Source organism: Solanum stenotomum, chromosome 8 (assembly GCF_019186545.1).
Source record: "Solanum stenotomum isolate F172 chromosome 8, ASM1918654v1, whole genome shotgun sequence".
Classification (NCBI taxonomy): Eukaryota; Viridiplantae; Streptophyta; class Magnoliopsida; order Solanales; family Solanaceae; genus Solanum; species Solanum stenotomum.
The window spans coordinates 20,722,423-20,738,581 of record NC_064289.1 but is presented as its reverse complement, the minus strand read 5'-3'; the positions used below and the strand labels follow the sequence as shown (position 1 = coordinate 20,738,581).

General features: G+C 35.2%; 2 protein-coding genes across 2 annotated transcripts; both read left to right on the top strand.

Moving 5' to 3' along the window:
• Positions 1–1,841: 1,841 nt before the first annotated feature.
• On the top strand, positions 1,842–3,074 carry LOC125874084 (protein C2-DOMAIN ABA-RELATED 7-like). Its single transcript, XM_049554893.1, has 3 exons — positions 1,842–1,967; positions 2,216–2,311; positions 2,775–3,074. The coding sequence occupies exons 1-3, from the start codon at positions 1,860–1,862 to the stop codon at positions 3,072–3,074; spliced, it is 504 nt and encodes a 167-aa protein (XP_049410850.1). The 5' UTR covers positions 1,842–1,859.
• A 1,473-nt stretch (positions 3,075–4,547) lies between these two features.
• LOC125872695 (2-isopropylmalate synthase B) lies at positions 4,548–14,694 on the top strand. Its single transcript, XM_049553455.1, has 12 exons — positions 4,548–5,312; positions 6,308–6,521; positions 6,603–6,683; positions 7,181–7,273; positions 7,362–7,448; positions 10,476–10,576; positions 10,748–10,781; positions 10,859–10,933; positions 11,709–11,792; positions 11,904–12,038; positions 13,487–13,632; positions 14,234–14,694. The coding sequence occupies exons 1-12, from the start codon at positions 4,654–4,656 to the stop codon at positions 14,361–14,363; spliced, it is 1,839 nt and encodes a 612-aa protein (XP_049409412.1). The 5' UTR covers positions 4,548–4,653; the 3' UTR covers positions 14,364–14,694.
• Positions 14,695–16,159: the final 1,465 nt, after the last annotated feature.

Here is a 16,159-nt window from a genome sequence, read left to right as displayed (position 1 = left end):
CTTAAAAATGAGGAAAATGACTTTCTAATAAAAATAGGGAAAACAAGTTGCATAAATGACGTTTCAAGTTTATTGTCTCCTCCTCTCCCAACTCTCACCCCTTACTATCCAACCCCACCACCCACATTCCCCATACTTACCTACCTCCATAACGTTTTGTTAGATAACATATAAATGCTTTTGGGATAACATTTTCTTGCTTACTTACCAAACACTAAAAAATAGTGCTTTCGAAGAAAACATTTTCTAAGAATTAACCAAACACACTATATAGTACTAGAAAACTTTTTCTATTTGTCGTTTAAGTTCATATAGCACAAAGTTCAATTATAGAATCTCTTAGATAACAATGAAGAAAGTAACGCCAATAATAATCTCTTCTGATTTAGCTTTTGCTATCATCTTCTCTTCTTCATCTACTTTCATTTTCTCTACTGTGAATGGAAACGCATAATTCTATCACAAATAATGTTAAAATGAAAATACTAAAAGAAAGTGACGTTTTGAGGTAACAACGGTTAGTTGAGTGACCATTTGAGATATCAACTCGTTGATCAATAGTGACAGATATATTATGACAGATTACAGTTAACAGAAATGTCATAAGCACGTTCGCTTCTTTGATCATGGAGTGTGCAACCAAGATATTAACAACCTGTTGCATCGTATTAGTCTGAGTATTTTGTTTCAAATCAATACACTTCTTGCACAAATCATAAGTAAAATCAGGAGCATCCTTCTTACGAGCCAGAGGTTTGAGATTCAAATCTCCTTAGGTACATACGTAGTCGCCTTTGTTAGGGAGCTCTTTACTCCTCAAATGTGGACTCTCTGCCACAAATTTGATTTAGTCGAGCTTCAATATGGGTACCAGACACCGGGTAGGAAATAAAAAAAAAAAGTAGGGTTGGACATTAAATACAAAAATCAAAATATTGAATCGAACCAAAATTTTTGAAAATTTGGTATTCGGTACTCGGGAGTAAGATTTTAGAATTATGGTATTTAGATTTGAATTTGGCATGAGACATTAGTACCATTTGGTATTCGGTATTTCCCGAATACCAATTATTTACTTAATAAAGGTCATATATCAACAAACTCACTATTCAGTAGTACAAGACCATAGAAAAAATTAAAGACTAAACATAAACAACTCAAATACATATGTATTTTAGTTGTGTCACTTTTTTTTTTTTTTATGTTTTCTTACTTGTTGATCTTCTATTATATCGTGCCTTCACATAGAAAAATAGAAATAATTGGAGCAACAGTATTAACTTTGCAGTATAATCGGCTAAAACTTTAATGCAGTATTACCAAACACCATATCGGGTCGAAGTTTGATTTATCGATTACCGAACCAAAATTTAAAAGGTCGATATTTGGTGTCTATTTTTAACTACCAAATACTGAATTATCGAACTCAAAATATAAAATCCCGAATCAAAGATTGAAAGCCTACCCCTAGTATTAAGTCTTATAAAATGGTTTGGAGAATAACAATTAATACCAAGTATAAAACATAAAAAATAAGTACATCTTTTCTTAATATGTTACAAATAACAAGTAAAAGTGAATTTTTTTTTTTTTGAATAATAGACAAGTAAAATGAATAATGGAGTACTATTTTAAGAAAATAACCTCTTAAAAATGGAGGAATTGAATTTAAGTCATTAATTTGAGACATTTAAAAAGAAAGAATATTGCAATTATTTTTGGGGGCTCACCTTAAATATCTAAGTCCTGAGGAGCTCTTTTGAGTACTCTTCTTCCTCTTTTTTTTGGTACATAATTTAATTCTTTTTAATTTCTATGCAAAATAAGACAGGAAAAAAAAGAAAAAAAGAAGAAGAAAGATGAATGTGTTGGGAGTTTTGAAAATAAGAGTTCGTAGAGGGATTAATCTTGCTATTAGGGATTCTTTTTGTAGTGATCCCTATGTTGTCATCACCATGGGTGGTCAGGTTCGTTATTTATCGTCCTTGAAGAGTTTATGTTTTATACATTGAAAAATATATATATTTATATTATCGGATCATTTTAAAAAGTTGTTATAAATAATATTGATTAATAACTTGACATTAATGATGAGAATAATTTTTGATTTACCTTTCACAACAAAAACCATATCCTTTTTAAAAAATTGTTCACGTGATTGACTAGCTAGACTTTTACGTTATTGATGAGAATTTATTTTCTATGAATTTTATAGAAATCAAAGACTCGAGTTATCAAAGAGAATTGCAATCCTGTGTGGAATGAGGAATTGAGCCTTGCACTCTATGATCCCAACCTTCCTATTACCTTAGTAAGTCTCAAATGTTGTATATATAATTTGAGATTTTATTTCATTTTATAAAAAAAGAATACAATATATTGAACATTAAACATTGTTGGATTGTGTGTTCAATTCGTCCAAAAGTTTAATTGTTAAAAAAAGAGAAATACATATCTACCTATTTATCACAACATTTACTGATCAAACACAATTGCTTTTCATCAAAAGTAGTTTTTTGAAAAATACTTTCAAAACAAGTTGATTTTAGAAGTTTGACCAAATAGACTATAAATATTTGTCTGGCCTTAAACTTGGTTCAATGAATATATAGCTTTTATATATATATCATTGCTAGAAAATGAGAAATTAGCGACAGATAAAATTTTGGAGCAAAACTTCCATGCTAATTTTATTTAGTTGCGATTAACGACAAATTCTCTATTTTCTTGTAGTGTATATTGGTTGGCTAATTTTTTTAACTTTTTATTGGTAGACAGTGTATGACAAAGATACATTCACAGCAGATGACAAAATGGGAAATGCAAATATAGACATAAAGCCATATCTTGATGCTATAAACATGGGATTAGAAGGTCTCCCAGATGGTGTGAAAGTAGATAGGGTTCAACCAAACAGAGAAAATTGCTTGTCTGATGAAAGTTGCATATTATGGGAAAATGGAAAAATGACACAAAAGATGCTTCTTAGATTGCAAAATGTAGAATGTGGTGAAATTGAGATTCAAATCGAATTGATTAGTGCTCATGGTAAAAGAGGTCGTCTCTACATCTGAGATGTCATAGATATATAATCATTTTTGACATATATTATCGATGAAATTACACTAAATGTATGTTATCGTTGTCATATTGTATTGAATTGATGTTGAGCATCATGTAAAATGATGATTGTTGTACTTTGTAAATTTCATGTAAGTATCACAATACATGTTGATTATTAATGAAAGACTTGTTTTTTTTTTGAGGAGGTGAAGTACTCTTTTTTTCGTTAAGCTTTTATAAGTTTGAACAAAAAAATTTATTTTAAAAAAGAAATAAATCAATTTTGCAATAGCTATAAATTATTAACTTTTTGGTGTTTGATTGAAAAGTGAAGTTTTGGTAAAGAAGTCTTTAATTATTTTTTTTTAATGAAATTTTTCTGCGAATAATTACTAATGTCGAAAATCAAAGTGTTTAAATAAGATAATAAATGAGGGACCAAACGATGCACAAATAAGTGGTGGTGAAAATTATAATTTGTAGGAATAACATTTATAGGATTTATCTTTAAGTTTTATAGCTTTGAATTAAGGGAAACTTTTAAAAATAGCAAACATTAGAAACTCTATAGCTATAGTTTGCTTAATTACAAATAATAGCAAAATGTTAGGGAAGGAGTGAGGCAACCGAGATCTGGGAGAGAGAGGAGAGTGTGTATTTTTTTACAAATTTTGGAGAAAAAACACAAATACAAACTGATTTGTATCAAAATGAATACATATTAAGAGGAGGAAGCGAGTGAAATTGGGAGAGATGAGCAAAATCGAGAGAGGGAGGAGAGAGACGAGCAAAATTTAAAGAGAAAGGAGAGAGGCGAGCAAATTTTGTATCCTAAAATTACATTTACTAATTATTATAATTTAAATATATTTTTACACACAAATTTATATTCCATATTATTATATTTTGATAACTATATTCCATATTATTTAAGATTATGAATTTTGTATCCTAAAATTACATACATCATGCTTTTGATATTCTGCTGATTGTTATAAAAGTTTAAGTCTGCTGATTACTTCAATGAAATTGAAATTTGAATAACGATAGAGTAAAAATTAACGATCAATGAAAATAAAAAGCTAATGATATCCTTACTATTCTTTTTAAATCACAAGTTCATAATGCTAAAATATTTTAGTAGAGTTAATATAGAATTCAAATATAAACTCAAAAAATTCCACGCAATTTGGTAAAGTGAATATGACTTTTACCATCAAATGATGTAATGAAAGAATAAAAGGTCTCAAAGTCGAGTTCTAGATATGAAAAAAAAACCTTAATAAAAAGTGTTTTCTGCAAATGAAGTGACATGCAACACAAATTCTAATCGAACTCAATACCGATACCGAGACCATTATAAAAAATCAATAAAAGAAGTCAAACCTTTAATTTGTCTTTTATTAAAAAAAAATAGTTAGGTTTAGAATAGGGACCTCAATTTAAGGTTATATTTTTGCAATTTTTAATTATACTAAGAGTATTTGATATTTTCATTTATCTTTACTTGAATTTTCAGTCTCTCTTCCAGCCGCCATTAAAACCAGCACTTGCAAACTTCACTTTCTCTTCTTCTTCTCTTCTCCGGCAATGGCGTCTATCACCGCAAATCATCCAATTTCCGGTAACCCATTAATCTCATTCCGTCCCAAAAACCCTTTTCTTCAAACCCAAACTCTCTTCAATTTCAAACCATCAAACCCCAAACACTCCAATTCCTCATTTTCCATTCCCATTGTCCGCTGCTCAATACGCCGTCGACCGGAATATACTCCGAATCACATTCCCGATCCAAACTACGTCCGCATATTCGACACCACTCTCCGTGATGGCGAGCAATCACCAGGGGCTACAATGACTACAAAGGAGAAACTGGATGTTGCACGTCAGTTAGCTAAGCTTGGTGTCGATATAATTGAGGCTGGTTTTCCTGCTTCTTCTGAAGCTGATCTTGAGGCTGTAAAATTGATAGCTAAGGAAGTTGGGAATGGTGTTTATGAAGAGGGACATGTTCCGGTTATTTGTGGATTGGCGAGGTGTAATAAGAAGGATATTGATAAGGCGTGGGAGGCTGTGAAGTATGCTAAGAAACCGAGGATTCATACGTTTATTGCTACAAGTGAGATACATATGAATTATAAGCTGAAAATGAGTAGAGATCAAGTTGTTGAGAAAGCTAGGAGTATGGTGGCTTATGCAAGGAGTATTGGGTGTGAGGATGTTGAATTTAGCCCTGAAGATGCTGGAAGGTTTGGACTTTACACCTACACTTTTGAACCTTCCAAAATTATTGACACCATTTCATTTCTATACATTTTTACAACATTCAAAAATGTAAAGTTATTCAAAATTTGAACTTTGATGTGAGAATTACTTTAGTAGACTAAACTCTTTACCATCACTTTGCTATTTTTTCATTTTCAGTAGTTTAATATAAAATTGATGATATAATATTTAAGTTAATTAGCATCTAAACTTTTCGTTCCCCTATCACATACCATTATATACTTGCTTTGAGCAATCATCATTGCTAGAATTGTTGATTCTGGGACTTTTTCTTGTATGGAGATAATTATTGAGTTTAGGCTATCCACAAAGTTGCCAATCGGGGACTAAGGAATAAATTGGACTTATTTCCCTGTTTCTTTTTTGGATTAGTCATGCTCGTTATGGTCATATATGTTGAAAAGATAGTTGTATGCTTAGATAGTGTTAGATAAATTCAGATGTTTATTTTAAAGTGACTCGTAATTTAGCTGGCGAATGATCCTGAAGAATTCTGAAAAGTTTCTGGAGAAAATTTCATCACGAGTCTGTTGACACCAAACTTGTTTTATTAAACACACATGTTTATGGCATTCTTTTTAACAAGCGCGTGGGAGACCTTGAAATTATTTGACTCTTTTCCCTTTCAACGGAACACTTAAAAGATAATAAGACCTTGTGTACTGTAATTTGCCTTTTCCTATCAAGGAGTTCTCTGGTATGATGCTTTGAGCTCTCAAAGAAGAGGTTTAAGCTACCAAGTTTTATTCTGTTGCCATGTATAAAAGTTTGTAGACTAGCTCAGTGATTAGAATCGACAATGGGAACCACTTTCATGCATTGTGCTAACTGGGATCCGTTCTTTTTGCTGATCTGAGCCTTGTTTTCCTGTTTATTTGCACTACTTCCTTGGTACTAGCTTTAATAATATTAATTTACTTTATCAAAAAAAACCTTATTTCCTGTTTTTTCCTCTCAGATCTGATCCAGAGTTTCTTTATCATATCCTTGGAGAGGTTATCAAAGCTGGGGCAACAACCCTTAACATCCCTGATACTGTTGGATACACTGTACCCGAAGAATTTGGACAATTGATTGCTAAAATAAAAGCCAATACCCCAGGAGTTGAAGATGTGATCATTTCAACACACTGCCAGAACGATCTTGGGCTTTCTACTGCCAACACCTTAGCTGTATGTGGTACAATGTCGATGAGAACCTAGTTGTTTATGCCAACTTAAGTTGTATGCACATTAAAGCGTGTCCAATTTCAGGGAGCATGTGCAGGTGCAAGACAATTGGAAGTGACCATCAATGGAATTGGTGAAAGAGCTGGAAATGCTTCTTTAGAGGAGGTGTGTGAGAGCTTTTCACTGAGAAATTTCAGTTCTCTTATGTGCATGATTTGGGCTCCAAAATTTGAGGGGTGGAATCGCTAATTAAACAACCTTGACTATGAATTCCCCTCTGTTCTTTCCTTGACAAAAAGTTAGGTCTTCAAAGAAATTTCCAATAATCTCGTAAGGCATTCTCTGCACAAAAGGAACTATTCCACCTCTTCCTAAACTAAATTAACATCTTGAATTTAGACTGATACTAGAGTAGAAATTGTGTGGTACGTAATATTATTCCTTTGCAAAACAATAGTTGCAAACATGCAACCGTATTTTGCCATTTTGGTCTTTGGAGCCAATTTCTGCCATTGGTTGTGATATGTGCTGTTAAAACTGACAAACTACTGACATGTATGGGACTCCTTTTTCCTCTGTGGTACTTGTTTCTCTTTGGTTTTCATCTTGGGCATGTCGGGCCTTCATTTTCTAACCTTTTACCATGTCCAATGCTGGAATAGGTTGTAATGGCCTTAAAGTGTCGTGGAGAGCAAGTACTAGGTGGCCTATACACAGGGATTAATACACAACATATACTCATGTCAAGCAAGATGGTTTGTACCCCTACTAACTCATAGTATGGTGATCTTTTACTGGTTAATATTCTTCCAGTATGCATTCTGCTGACCCTTTATCGTGCAGGTAGAGGAGTACTCGGGACTTCATGTGCAGCCACACAAGGCCATTGTTGGAGCTAATGCCTTTGCTCATGAAAGTGGTATCCATCAGGTTTGTGTAATTTGCTCTAATTTATTGTTGAAAGAAACAATTCCTGAAAGAGGCAAATCTTCTTATTAGTTCATGGACATCTTTTCTTTCCAACGATCAACCAAATTACTGATGGAATGGTGTTCCAAGTTCCCTGATTTCCTTCCCCAGACCTCATAAATTCCTGCTTAACGGCAGCTCTTTTGTAGTCCTGAGAAAGAGGCTCTAGCTCTATGAGTTGAAGGAGCAATGAAGAAATGAATGGTTGAGTCGTCACTTCGCTTTCAACGAAGGCAAACCAACTACATATGTTGAAACCCCTTTTCTGAAGATTTTCATGTTTAAGACAAGGTTCTTTTGTCATCAACCAAGCAAAACAATCGAACTTTCAGAGGTTCCCTATTTTCCCAAATACATTTCCAAGGCCAATTTTCAATGACAGCGGGATTTATCTCTGATAACAGAATTTGACCGTGAAAACTCCTTCAGAATCATATTTTCACTTTAAAGAATCAGACCGGAGTTGAAGGGTGGGGGTGGTCCTATGGCGTCTGAGAAGCAAAGAGCACAGCTATCCAATTCTCAATCATTAATATTGTGCTTGAATTTGATGTTCCAGCCTTTTTCACTCCTGTAGTCTGACAGAGATGCTTCAGAATTTGGTGCCATCGTGAATAATGTTGGGTATTGGTTTTTTGGAGGTTATTGCACAAGTCAAATATCTGTCCAAGACCTTACTTTCCGCCATTTTCAATTACAGTTGAGGTCTTGGATAGAAAGAGTCCCACCGTGCACTCATATGCCTCCATACACCACATGAATTAGGAAATTATGGATGTTTCGTAATCCATAGGTTGGAAAGTCCGTATTTAGCCGTAATAACATCTCTCCATAAAGCTCCCTCTTCCCTATTAAATCTCTAGAGCCATTTGTGTTGCAAGAAGATACTATGAACCCTCAGATAGTTGTTCCCCATGCCTCCAGCCTGCTTGTCAGTAGAAACCGTATCCCTTTTTGAAAGACTTGTTTTGTCTTATTCCTTGTCACAGAAAATCCCTTTACACACTATTGATTAGTACTAGCCTACCTCCTAATGAGTGATGTTTCTCTTTCAGCATTGATAACTTCCTTTTGCACTTTTCCTCCCATCCCAGATTGTAGTGGCTTTAGACTTTGACCCCAAAGAAAGGCCGAAGGCCTAATTATTTAATGGGAAAAGACCCTACTTCACAACCCAAGGTGTCAGCTATTTCTATAAGTTGATCATTTCGTTCACCGGACAAAAAACACTCTTTGTATAATTAACTTGAAGACCATAATTCGCTTTGAAGAACAAAAGTACCATACGAAGATGTACGATATGATCATTTCAGTTTTGCAAAAAAAAGAGTGATCATCTGCATAGAAAAGGTAAGTGAGATGCAGATTTCCTTGATTTCTCAGACTTGGGTTATAGCCCTTTATCTTGTCATGTAGTTTTGCTGTTGACAACATTCTTCTTTGACTTTACATAACCAAGGCAAAAGGAAAAGGAGAAAGCGAATTTCCTTGTCTAGAACCTTTTGGTGAAGCAAAAAATTCTTTAGGTGATCCATTTATGATAATGGACGACATGACAATGGAGATGCAAAAGTGGATCCACTCAATCTATTTATTGCCGGAGCTCATGGATTTTAACATGTTGACAAGGATAGGGTGGTAATGGGGCAGGTCAAGGGCGGGGTGGGGCAGAATAAAGGCTTAACGGGGCAGGGCGGGTCATAGCTAATATTTTAAAATTTTTAATAGGGCAGGGCAGGTGTGGGTTCATGAGAGGTTCCTTAGTGTTTTGAACACTCTGTAGCTTGCCAGCAATGCTCAGATTGATTCCCAAAGGAAAATTTCCAATGTTTCTGAGCATATCATTATCCTTTATTCGGGTTATTTGATTAACAAAAGATTTAAGATTTCATTTGCGTTTTGAACACTGTAGCTTATTACTTAAATTTAACCGATTTATCACTTTGTGTTGGTACATACAATCAAAATCCAAAGGAATCTGTATCACACCTAGTGTAAGTAAGAAAGATCTGGACTCATCATCGCATTTTAAAAATTAAACAGAACATAAAAAAGTGGGAAAAATAAATTAACACTTAAATGGGGCAGGGCGGGGCAAAATGTTGGAAAATTCTAAACGGGGCAGGTTAGGGCGGGTTAAAATCTTAACGGGTCAAGTCTTGCTCTGCGCTAACCCTCCCTATTGCCATCCCTGTATAAGGGATTCCCAATGAACATTGTCAAAGACTTTCTCGCTCACAGCTTAATATGAAGACTTCTAAGCTAAACAGAGAAGCCTCAAAAACCCAACAAACAATTAGAAGTTGCTCCAAGTTTTCCTTCTTGGGGCATTAGATTATAATAAACATTTGGTACCAATATTCCTGGAGGGGAAGAGATATTATACCTCCTGACGTAAAAGAACTTGCATCAGGAGTTTGAATCTGCTTACTCTTTTATATTTCTGATTATTCATTTGTTTATTGCCCTTCTCATTTTAGATGCGTAGTGATCCTATATTTGAATATCCATGGATAAATCTTCCATGTATTTAGTTAGAGCTTGATTGATTGTCCTGTTATCATTTGTTTTTGATTCATCTTCAAATGCATAAAGTTTTTCAGTTAAACTTTTTTTTTTTTTTGATAAGGTAACTTTGTATTCACACAAAAAAAAACTCATCAAATAACAACTGATGAGGTGGGATTTACAACCCCATAGGGCATCCTGATAACCAAAAACCCAAAAAAGAACTTTACAATTGTCCTATGAAGTCCACTAGACTTACTACCTCCCCCACCATATCCTGTTTACACCAAAGTTTTTCAGTTAAACTTCTTTGAATATATGTAGTATATTGTGTCTCCCCTCCCTTTTCTTCCTTACCTCAAAGCTGGATCCTGCACCTTTTTATAATCGTACAGTTACTAATTAAAAAAAAAGGGAAAAATATTTCAGTCTTTCCTTTTTAAGCTCTTCTCCTTCTTAAACTACTTTTATGCTCTTTAGGATGGAATGTTAAAACACAAAGATACATATGAGATCATATCTCCTGAAGATATTGGGCTTAATCGTGCTAATGAATCTGGTATTGTCCTCGGGAAACTCAGGTATGTGATTTACCAATCTGGTCAGAACCACAATTGCATCAAATAATCATCATCACAGTCTGTAACTTTATCCCTCCTGTGCCCTCCTTCCTAACGTGCTCTATTCATTGTTTACATTGAATTACATCATGTCTTCAAGGAAATTGATACGTTGAACATTTTCTTTTGTAGTGGGCGTCATGCTTTGCAAGCTAAAATGCTTGAGGTAAATTGTATGCTCTGAGAATCTAGTTTATTTCATAAATTTAAGAGCACGAGACAAATCATTTTAGTCCTATGCAGCTTGGATACGAAATTGAGGGAAAAGAACTTGATGACCTCTTCTGGCGATTCAAATCTGTGGCTGAGAAGAAAAAGGTGAATTAAGCTGTTGAAATTTCCATTGCTGTTTGGTATATTTACGTCATCAGTCAAATTCATGTGGAGTGGTGGAGTTCAGTAAATTTGCTTCATTGAAAATTCATGGAAGGGGATTGATGGCTGGAACTTTTTGTCCTTCCTAGATAACCTAGTGGCTAGAACATGAGCTAAAAATATAATTACAATCTCTCTCTCTCCCCCTCCCTTTTTTCACATTCAGTACAATCTTAAGTATGTCACATCTTCAAATTTTGTGAATTGTGGTGTTTTTATTCATCTACGTATCTGGGTTGTACATTAATTCTTGTGGAATTGGAAACAACTGATCCGTAAGAACTTCTAAGATATTGTAAAGTGAGATGAACTATAGTATCAGTAAAGAGGGAAGTAAGAGTAGAAACAGATGAAGAAAATGGAGCATGGATGTGAACGGAAAGATTGGGCAGAGTTCAGCATACCTTCTGAACCAAGATAATCTGTTAACTATTTGTTTTGTATTCGACACCCACACCCTTGAAAAACTGTCCTATTATTACTGGTATATTATAAACTACCGCTCTTCTCAAGCGGGGGCAACTGTCAAATTTGTGCTAAGACCCTCTTTTGGTTGTCAAAGTTTCTTCTGCTCATTTGAAAGGGTTATTTGGCTAATTATACTTTTATCAGTTCAATTATAATTTAAATTAAGGTTAAGAACTGTGTGGATCTAATATGATGTTGGTATCGTGAAATATTTTTTGGTCATCTATTTATCTCCACGCTGCTATTTCAGAAAATTACAGATGATGACCTGATAGCACTGATGTCAGATGAAGTTTTCCAGCCTCAATTTGTTTGGCAACTTCAAAATGTACAGGTAGATGTTAATGTTGACTATATTTGCACTGTTTTAATTCAAGTCTCTGCCTTTGATCTGGATTAAAAAGGATAGTTCAGCTGATTGAAAGGCCTCCTGCTCTATGGACAGGTTACTTGTGGAAGTCTTGGCCTTTCTACAGCAACCGTTAAGCTCATTGATGCTGATGGTCAAGAGCATATTTCTTGTTCTGTTGGAACGGGGCCAGTTGACGCGGCTTATAAGGCAGTTGATCTCACTGTCAAGGTATGAAATAGAAATGAAACTTCCTAATAATAAATAATCTTGTCGCAGCGCTAGGACCCATATTGATCTCAAGCCGATCAGTATGTTAATATTCAACTATAAATGGTTTATTACAAACTCATTTGGTGAATCTCTTTTATGCAAATCCTATTCATAATTATACACATACTAATATTATTTTCTCCCCAGGCTATAGATGCATCAAGTTTGAGTTTTGTTGAGCAAAATATTCGGAAGCTCGTTATTTTGGATATATTGTCTTGTTGTGTACTCTTACCTGTACTTTTTTTCCCCGTCATATGTACTACATAAAAAGTTGTCTTAGGGTGCACACAAGGTGTGGCCTAGTGGTCAAAGAAGTGGGTTGAGAACCATGAGGTCTCGAGTTCAAATTCCTCAGAGACAAAACAAATAGGTAATTTCTTTCCATTTGTCCTATCCTAGCCTTAGTGGACAGAGTTACCTGGTACCTATTGTTCGTGGGAGGTGGCAGGTATCCCGTGGAATTAGTCGAGTTGTGCGAAAGCTGGTCCGGACACCACAGTTATCCAAAAATAAAAGTTGCCTTAGGGTCAATTGTTTTTTTTACAACAGTATTCTTGCTGTTGAAGAAGTCAGGTCAACCCAAGTATATGTTGTACTTCAAAACTAAGAGCATGTTTGGATTGACTTAAATGTTGGTCAAACCTACTTTGAAGTCATTTTTAGTTTTTGGGAGTGTTTGACATGGTTAAAAAAAACTTAAAATAAGTAAAAAAAAGTTTGAAAGCCAAAAGTAGGAATTCCTTACTTTTAATTTTTTCATTTAGAAGTCATTTAAGTTTGACTTTTTATTTTTTGACTTAAAAGCTACTTTTTTAAGCCAATCCAAACGGGCTCTAAGACTACATAATAAACCTCATATGGAGTCCTTTTCTAAAGCTAGTCCAATCCTAACTCAGCATCTAGTGCTGCATTCAATGATGATGTCAGCAGACAACCCAAATCCTACATAACAAATGCCAGCTATTTTGCTATAATGTACTGTGAAGATATTGCCGAGAGTCTATTGGAAACAACCTCTCAACCTTCACAGGGTAGGTAGGGGCAAGGCTGCGTACACACCACCCTCCCCAGACCCCACTTGTTTACCCTGGGTGTGTTGTTGTACTGTGAAGATATCTTTTAAGAGCAGTTTTATCATTTTCCACATAATTGATGAACCTACTAGCTTTATAATAGTTTCCAAAAATAAGTAAAACTATATTTGATATGCATTTTGAGTAGGAATTTTTACATTTTGAATTTGACTTACAAGCAGTTTTCTATATATCTAGAGAGAACCCAACTTTTTTGTTCGAGAAGATGGTGTTTGCCTCTATAGCAGTCAAACTTGTCTTCTATTTAATAATCTTTTTGTTTTAATGTGTATTATGGTCTGGTAATCGTAGTGTCCATGCATTGTGCAGGTACCTGTAACACTCCTTGAGTATTCCATGAATGCAGTCACACAAGGTATAGATGCTATAGCTTCAACCAGAGTCTTAATTCGTGGGGAAAATGGCCATACATCAACCCATGCCTTAACTGGAGAGACTGTTCACCGTACATTTAGGTATGAAATGTACCAGCCATGTTGTTTGCATTTATTCTTCTTTGCCTTCTTTCTCTGTAGAACCTAGGGAACATGGAGAGAGAGAGGGAGGGGCGAATGTAGGTGTTGACACAATAAATTTTGGAATTGAGGACATGACATCAAAGTGAAATGAGCCAAATTTATATGTTCTCAATAAAGCATAACCACAGTAGTCATAAGATTCATGTTTCCTCTCCCCTTCTCTTCGCCGTTCTTCTATAGTGCAGCCTTCACCCAACAAAAGAACTTCCAGGCCTCTTGCTTATTTTCTCTATTGACTGCCCTCACCCTTGGTGTTTCCTCATCACTGCAACCCCTCACATGACTGCTTCCAACTCTTACTCTTGTGCCTCCAAGTTCTTTCTTCAATCTCCCATTTTTCCATTTGACTTGTCCAAAAGAAACACCAGTGTTAGTGTGTGTATCAAGTAGAAGAGTCAAAATCCGTAGTAGATATGCTTGGCTGGATGTCAATCATGTGTCCAACATCACTTTTTTTTTTTTTGGGGCAAGTCTATGAAATATCACCTTTCCTTTCTCTTACTAGAATAGGCTTTTTATATCTTCTTTCTTCTTCCAGTGGAACCGGAGCAGATATGGATATTGTTATCTCCAGTGTCCGAGCCTATGTTGGTGCATTGAATAAGATGATGAGTTTCAGAAAACTGTTGGTGAAAAACAACAAACCCGAAGGCAGTGCAGTCATATAGGTACTTCTCTGCAAATCAAGGTTATGGAACTTATGCAACTGCACTGGAGCTTTATCATTTGTACAGAATGGAGGAGGCCGTTCAAAGAATTTGAACCTGTAGTTTTCGAGAAAACAAAGCTTAAATGCCTGGTAGTGCTTGAAAATCATCTAAGTTTATGGTGTATCAGTTAAAACATTAGACACATTGTCCATATAAGATGTTTTTTCAGGACTTCCTAACTTTGTTCATGCTCCCATTTTACTAAAGTCTGAATCTCATTCTGGGTTAATCACACAAACCACGAAGATTTTCGAAATGATTTCAGAAATTATGATAATCTCTTTATCAATTTTTATGTGGTGATGTTCTAACCTTGTAATTGATAAATCTGCCTTATGAACTTGCAATTTTATATTTTGCTGAAAGTCATTCTAACATAAGTTGGATTATGTCTTTCGTATTCAGTTCTTGGGTGATATTTGTTTTCTACAAGTATTGGAATTTCTTTTGGTACATGAATTAATTTTTTCAGAGTATGTCACGTCAATCAATAAAATTATACGTTTGAAAAGCATGCAACTCTTCATAAGCACTAGGTAATTGAAGAATGTTAAGTCAAGCCCATTATTTTGGTTGATAACTTAAATAGGGCCATAAGCACTAGGTAATTGAAGAATGTTAAGTCCATTATTTTGGTTGATAACCTAAATAGGGTCGTGAGAATGCAAGCCCTTGTTCATTGATACCGTTTGAATATGTTTCTCCTTTGAATGGTAAAAAATTGGGCTTTTGTACTTGTTAGAATAGAAATAAGTATTTCCTACTTAGAATAGAAATAGGAATAGGAATAAGAATAGGAATCCTAGTTGGAAAAGGATTCCAATGTAGTGTCTATAAATAGGGTCTCAATGTAACTATTTAGATACACAATTCAATAATATTTTTCGTATATATTTCTCACATGGTATCAGAGCATTGGTGAGAACAAACAAGTCACTGTGTGTCTATGTCAATTTTCGGTGACTTTTGGGTCTGATTTTGTTATTCTTTTTTCTTTCTGTGGGTGTTGTGCGAAAACCAACACCACCACGAGGCTCGGAAAGCCCCCGCGACCAAACCCCAGCCAAAACCACCCCACGCGCTCTCACGCGCCGATCGAAGGTGGTTCGAGATCTGTCTCACGCGCCGGCGCGAGAGGACTTTTCTGATCATATTTTTTGAGATTTTTTTTTCACAGTTGGGGTCGTCCAGCCATTCCGACTAGGCCCCTACTGTTTTTGACCAGATCAGATCGCCGAAATTAGGGTTCTGGCTATTTCCAGGCAGTTTCCGGTGACTTTTCTTTGAGATTTGAATTTTCCGAGACAAATTTAGCATAATGTCTTTTGGGTGTGATGTTTTTGGTTCCAAAAATATGGGGATTGGAAGTTCTAGCCCTATAATCACTTCAGAACTTTTATTGGGTAGTTCAAACTATTTATCTTGGGCTTCCTCGGTTGAGCTGTGGTGCAAGGGTCAGGTGTCCAAGATCACTTAACGAACAAGACTTATGAGGTAGATGTAAAGGCAAAGACTAGTGAGGAAGATGCAAAAGCCAAAGCACAATGGGAGAAAGTAGATGCTCAATTATGTAGTCTCATATGGCGTTCTATTGATTCCAAGTTGATGCCCTTGTTTCGCCCATTCCAGACGTGTTATACAGTTTGGGAAAAGGCTCGTGCTTTATACACTAATGACATATCTCGATTCTATGATGTGATATCTCGATTGACCAACTTAAAGAAACAAGAATCCGATATGTCTACTTACTTGGG